At 38.4% G+C, this 7,091-nt stretch overlaps 1 protein-coding gene across 1 annotated transcript; it reads right to left on the bottom strand.

Annotated features, from left to right (window-relative positions):
• Positions 1-5,294: 5,294 nt before the first annotated feature.
• Positions 5,295-6,304, bottom strand: LOC110878180 (hevamine-A). The gene has a single exon (XM_022126451.2). It carries the CDS (start codon positions 6,298-6,300, stop codon positions 5,389-5,391), a length of 912 nt encoding a protein of 303 aa, XP_021982143.1. The 5' UTR covers positions 6,301-6,304; the 3' UTR covers positions 5,295-5,388.
• Between the last annotated feature and the right edge of the window lie 787 nt (positions 6,305-7,091).

Raw genomic sequence — 7,091 nt, 5'->3', positions numbered from 1 at the left:
GTTTTTGTTAGTAGAAACAAGATGGATCATCATCTAGACATACTAGTTCATGTTTAAGAGCATAAGCTAGTAGGATGTAAAAGTTAGAAAGTTGGAAGATGATGGATCCATCCATACATAAACCTTGAACTTGAATAAACATAAGTTTTCTTGCAAAATGAAGTTGTAAACTTGTGGATCTAAAGATCTACAAGTGGTTTTTCAGAAGAACCAAGCAAAAAGATACTAGTTTTGTTAAAACCCGGATATTTTATGAACTAGAAGCATTTTTGGTAAATAAACAAGTGTGTAAACACTTGTGTAACAAGAAAATTAACAAGGAAATATTTTTGCAAAGCTTGACTAGAAGTTGTTAAACTTCAAATTCTTTAAAAATAAAGTTTTCAAGAAACTAAACTTATTTTTAAAGATAATAGGACCTACTAAACATATTAGTAGTTTACTACACATTTTTACAAAACTTTCAAGTTCATGAGTTTATGATTTAGTCTTATCTTGTCAAGATTAGTGATCAAATATTGTATATATTGTTGGTTGATGATTGTTGATTGATTTTTAAAAAGAAAATGATATGCTAAAAGCATGGACACCTCCATTTACAGAGGAAACTCTGGCGAAATTTTTCTAGAAACATAACACTTAGAAATAATTTTTCTAACAAATATTTACAAAAATAATTTTTAACTTGGTTTTCAAAATAAACTTCGCCATGATTTGTGTTTCAAAAATTACCAAGTATCGGAGGTAGATTTTCGTAAATAAAACTTGATAAATATATATTTAGAATATATATTTTATAGTAAAATGCTTGTGTGATTATGTGATAATTTTCTGTGAACTAGATATATATTATTTTTAAGGTAAAAATAATATAACATGAAAATACCGTGAAATTTACGACTCCAAAATAATACCAACGCTCTCACAAAATAATTATTGTTACAAGGCGAATTTTAAAATGTAACTTATGTATTTTTCGGAAAAATACTCCTATTTGTACATTTTTGTGAAAATATTACTTTGGAAAAACTTATGAAATAAAATATAATATTTTTGGGAAAAAATATATATATTTTGGGATTAAAACATTTTAGACAAGTAATTAAAATATATTTTTCAAGTGAGATTAAAAAAATATATTTTCGGATTTATAAAGCATACATGTATTATTACCCCATCATTGGGAAGGAAATTCGAGTATAAAATAATTAGGAAGTGTGAACACGAAATGGTTACCTAACTATTTCTCCAAAAACGTTAAACCTTGAGTCAAGGCACGGCCGTCCGTCTAATAGGCATTAGTACGTGTAGGTCGTCATGCAGCGGATTGAGTTGGAGTTTGACGTTTCACGAGACGCACTTCAGTGAGTTCATGTCCCCCTTTTTCTCTTAACTGTTTTCAGATTTATAACTTCGGGGGTGAAATACATGTTACAATTATTTAGAACAATTTTATACATGGTATGGTTAGCTTATGGAGGGTTGGGACGTTCAGATCATGTGAGTGGTGGGTACAACACTTAAAGCTATTAATCCTCGTTGTTAGGACCGAGGGACACAAGAGTGATAGATCTATTTGGGTGTAGCGAGCCCACACCTGTGAGGTCAGGGTGACCCATAGTGGTGACTGTGTCTTACAGCCGAGGCCCGGTACAAATTTGCTAGGTTTGAGTTTTCCTGCATCACTTCACACATACCAGTGACTTTGCAACCCAGTGGTGATCTCTTTTCCTTAATTGCTACATATCAAGAACATTAATACTTTGGGACGTACTTTAACGATTTATAAATATACTCACTTTTACATGAACTCGCTCAACTTTTTGTTGATTTTTCAAATTACATGTATTTCATGAAATTAGGGATCTGGCAAGGTATGCTATGTCATCAAGCTGCGTAGGAAAATGATGTCATCTGAGCTTAGGAAATGTGATCTTTGCCTGGACGGGTCACAAGTCTTAAACTTGTTTTATTCATGTCTTTTGGTTGTGTCGTATGAACAATATTTTTATTATGTCATGCTGTAATCCGTTGCATGTGTCGACTTTTTAAACAATATTGTCGTGTGTTACTTTTAAAACTTGAATTAATGGATGAACATCATGGTTTTATTTTCATATAGCATTGTTGTGATTATGCTATGGTATTAAGAAGTCACACCAAATAAACCCACGCTTCCGCAAAGCCAGGGTGTGACATCGCGAAGGGTGCGGAGCACCCTAACTCGCACTCGCATACGCTCGCGCGCGCGCGTGTGGCGTGGGCGATGCGCAATTTGGCGCTTTGATGGCGCACTTTGCATCGCCGCGAGCCGCTTGAGAGCCGCCTTTGTATTTTTTACCATGTGCGCGTGGTGGATCACAGAGGCTACAAGGACCAAGTGGCGTGAGGGTTCGAAGGGCGTGACGTGGCAGTCCGCGCGGTTGCGCATGGTGCAGGGGTCCTGTTGTGCGTACGCGGCGCACCAGAGTGAGCCAATACGGCGCGACTGTGTGGCGTGCTCGTAGAGGCTCACAAGTGACGTATGGTCTTAAGTCAGTGTGGCGCATGCGCGCATGGCAGTGAGCCAAGAGGACGCAGCGTGCAGACCTGCGCGCGCAAGTACGCGCGCGCACCAGTGTGCCTTGCGCGCGCGCGCGCGTAGAAGCTTCCAGCATTGAATGATTGTGCAGTTACAGTTCAGCTTCGAAACTGACGAGTTAACGGTCTTTGACTGAGAATTAAATGACGTATTAAATTGCAATGAAGACGTTTAATGCAATTTAAACCTCTCTTTAATTCCCTTTTGACTGTTTCGACTTAGGAGCTGTATAAATACAGCTCCATACCCACTGCAGAAGGACACCAGCAATACAACAACTTATGCACAGAACTCTCTTCCCTCTTATGATCATTTTCTTGAAGTTTTCAAGGTAACCTTCGGGTTGTAGGCGAACTCCGGCAGTACTCCTGCTCCGGCTGTTGTGCCCTGGGAAACAAAACGAGTACTCCTGGGTAGGGGTGTACACAGTTCGGTTCGGTTCGGTTTTTGGGTAAAATCAAAACCGAAACCGAAATGTCGGTTTTTAGGTTTTAAAAACCGTTCGGTTTCGGTTTTTTCGGTTTTTACGTCGGTTCGGTTCGCTTTTTCGGTTATTTTGGTTTTTGGAACAAAATTATGTAAGATTCAAAAAATAAAAAGTATAATTTATATTATAACAATCTTTTTATATGTTTACATTTAAGCTATTATAGTTAACCTCTTTAGTTAATGTTGTTTACATACATCTAACTTTCTAATCTATTTTTATGTTTCTTCAAAAATTTTATTAAATTTAATTTTTGTATTAAATTTTGTTATATCTTATAGGTAATAATAAATCATTTCAGTTATAATTTTTTTATTATAAACACTTAACATTCAAGAATAAAATTAACATTTTCTACTAGTATTGGGTTAAACACTTAAACAATTTAAACTTAAAGATAAAAATATATGGATTGTAACTTATCGTTTCGGTTCGATTTTTTTCGGTTATTGAAAAGGTTTATCCGAAAACCGAACCGAAATTTTCGGTTATTAAAAATCCGAAAACCGAACCGTCGGTTTTTGTTTCGGTTCGGTTTTTTCGGTTCGGTTATTTCGGTTATTCGGTTACGGTTCGGTTATTTCGGTTTTCTTGCTCACCCCTACTTCTGAGAGACTCGGAATTTGTTTTAAGGGAAGTGTGTGTACACGTGACTCAGCCCTCTGCTTCTACCCCATTCTTGTATTTTGCTTATTTCAGTTGTAATAGTATTGTATTTTTTAAAATCATTAGTCATTTGCTTTAAATAATGAACAAAGACGATTACAGACTAATGGCAGATAGACGAGCAACAAGTTGCGCCGCTACCCCCTTCTGAATAGCAAACCCTACCCTGCTAAACACAAAGTTCAGCTTTCTTTTTTCTTTGTATTGTAATCAGTAATAAAATTTGTTTTATTTTATTTGTTTACGCGAACGTTTCCTACACATGTTAGGTTTTAGTTAAGTTGTTTTTCGGTTAAGGCTCCCCTTTTTTTCACCTCGATGATAGGGTATTTATAAATTATAATCACTAAAACCTATCAAACCGATTAAAATCTGGTCGTTGTGATTTATGTGATTTGATTTGATTTATGTGATTTGATTTAGGTCTAAATAATCATGAATACACTTAACGGTTTGGAACTTGAAGTCGTCCGTGTTTTCTTAAGGTAGTGTTTGGTACGTAGGAATGAGAGGTAGAATGGAATGAATGATTACGAGGGAATGAAGAAAAGGGTGTTTGGTTGGTCAATGGAATGGAGTCATCCATTCCAAAAGACATTCCATTCCCTCAAAATCATTCCTTCCACCCCCCATGTTTTTTTTCTATTTCATCCCATTTTGCACCATTCATCAACAACACCACAACCCACCACCTTCGCCACAACCCACCACCACCACCACCCACCACCGACGCCCTCGCCGCCACCCGCCACCGACGCCATCGCCGCCACCCGCCACCACCTCACCCGACAGCCACCGCCGCCGCCGCCACCCACTCGCCACCATTGTCACCAACAGTTGCGACCAACCGCCAACGCCACTCGCCGCCGCCGCCCACCACCATCGTCGACGCCACCACCAACCGCTACTGCCGCCACCAACCGCCACCTCTGCTGCCAGCCACCACCAACGGCCACCTTGCCGCCACCACCACTCATCGTCACCGCCACTCGCCGCCACCACCACCACCCATCACCGCCACCGACACCCACCACCGCCACCTCTAACCACCCACAATCACTACCACCGATCACCACCACAACTCACCCCTAATTTTATTACTTTGTTTTTCTTGCCTACCGAACAATACACAATAATAATTCATTCCACTCACACATGGTAACCAAACAAAACATGAAATGGTAATGATCCATTGCATTCCCTTGTCCATTCCATTACCTCGTTCATTCAATTCCTTCGTCGTGCAATTGTGTATTTATGTTTTATATTCATAAACTATTTCTATTATTTTATATTTTAAATAGAAACTGCCAATTAAACATATATTTTCCACCCTTCCCAAATTTAAATTTTCAAATTTCGTCACTGCACGATGAGTGTGACTTGTCGTTTTCCAAAACCGTATTAGTGGTTTAGCCCAATCCTGAACACCTTTATGTTATAATCACATAAAAAACCTTGATGCCAAAATTTGGATTCTATGAAAATACAAATGGACCGTAAATGACAATTAGCTAAACAACAAAAATAATGTATAGTTAATTATGAGAGCTTAATATATATAATTAAGAAAAGTAAAAGCTTTATTTCGTTTTTGTCAAGTATAAAAAAAAAATAAAAAAAAAAGGTTACAACAACATGATCAAAGTTTGAGTTATAGCTCTGATACAACTGATGAGCTATATCCACTTTGGTCATCCCAAAATTTTGACCACAACATTATACCTCCATATTTTGGAGACTTCTTAATCACCGGAAGAATTTGAGAAGTCAACACATCCGCCGGAATAAACCCACTTCCGGCGGCTTGGGTAGCCGCCGGCAACCCCAAAAACAACTTTTTAGTCCTTATTGATCTACTCCAAAGGTTCCATGAGTTGATCAAATTTGTAGTGTTACCCGAAGTATATTGGCATGGAGGGTTGTTATAAAACTGAACCCAAACGTAATCAAAAAGCCCGGTATTTAACGCGGTCCCCATTAGCCTATCCGGAAATGGGCATTGTGGGGCCCCGGTTATATAAACCTTTTGTTTTGGTGAACAGTATGATTTCAGATATCGAACTAGGTCATCATAAAACTGTGATGATCCTAGTTCGATATCAAAATCAATGCCGTCTAATGCGGCATCACCCAGGGGGCGAAATACTGATGATGATTTGCCCCCTAAGAAAGCGTTCCATAAATATATGGAAACGTTTCTGGCATCTAGTTGTGAAGATAGGGAGTATCTTCCGATGCCACCACCAATGGCTAACATGAGCTTAACCCCTTGTTTTTGACAACTACGGATGTCGGTGGACAATGAGACACAGCCTCCAGAGGCTGGGTCGCAATGGCCTGCTAGGTTAAGTTCGGGGTTTGAACCGTTACCAAATACATTAAGGAATGCAAGGTTAACATAGGGGAATTTTCCCGTTGCGCATGTTGCGGCTAACGTTCCCTCGTTGCCGTTTTGGCCCCAGTAGATGGCGATGCCGCCACGACTAGCCGCGGAGATTGTGGTGGCCAATAGGCAGAGGAGGAAAAGGATAAGGGGGCTGAATTTAGATGAGTTTGAAGCCATTTTTGGTTGCAAGAAAATGGGATGGTGGTGGTATGCTTTTATAATAAGGTGTGAAGTGGGCTAGTTGACTATTTTAATTTTAACAAAAAAAAAATGTGACAACCGCCGGCCGCCATGGGAAGTGGATGTTGTAGGATGCCACCAAAAATCACCTTTAAATTTAATACATCTTCAAGAACAAGTCAAGATTTGCTTTCTTTATTGTAAATTCATTTTTTACCGTATAATTAGGTGATTAAATTGCTGTTTTCAATATGGTTTATTATTTAGTTTTTCTCACCACATATAGTGGCGGATCCATGAATTATTTTTTAGGGATGCAAACGAAGGGTTCAACCAAATTTTCAAGGAGTGCAGTCAGGATTTTTACCTCAAAAATACACTAAATTTTTTTTCAAGGGGGCACCCGTTCACCCAACCCAAGGCTTGGGTCCGCCCTTGACCACATATGATATAGTAAATAAATCGCTAATGGTCATTCACTGTTTGAATCATATCGAGTTGACGGGTAGCAACTTAGCATATTGAATATTCCACGCCAGCATCTTTATTCTTGTTAAAAACATCAACACTAACCCCCACACACTTAAAATCATGTAACCCGAACACGACCAGTTCAATCCATATATCTAAATGTGTCAAATAGATTAAGTTAAACATGATGCAAAAGAATAGTTAAACGGGTCATAAATGGGTTTACGGGTCGATCTATCTAATAAAATAGACAACCCGAACACGGCTACATGTTAAATGAGATAAATATGAAAAATTAAATTCTGATTATTTTTGTG

The sequence above is a fragment of the Helianthus annuus genome, chromosome 9, assembly GCF_002127325.2.
Source record: "Helianthus annuus cultivar XRQ/B chromosome 9, HanXRQr2.0-SUNRISE, whole genome shotgun sequence".
Classification (NCBI taxonomy): domain Eukaryota; kingdom Viridiplantae; phylum Streptophyta; class Magnoliopsida; order Asterales; family Asteraceae; genus Helianthus; species Helianthus annuus.
This window is presented reverse-complemented; position numbering and strand designations above follow the sequence as displayed.

What these genes read in the sequence shown, in the direction of transcription:
- LOC110878180 (XM_022126451.2), bottom strand. Translation starts at nt 6,300, where the DNA reads ATGGCTTCAAACTCATCTAAATTCAGCCCCCTTATCCTTTTCCTCCTC.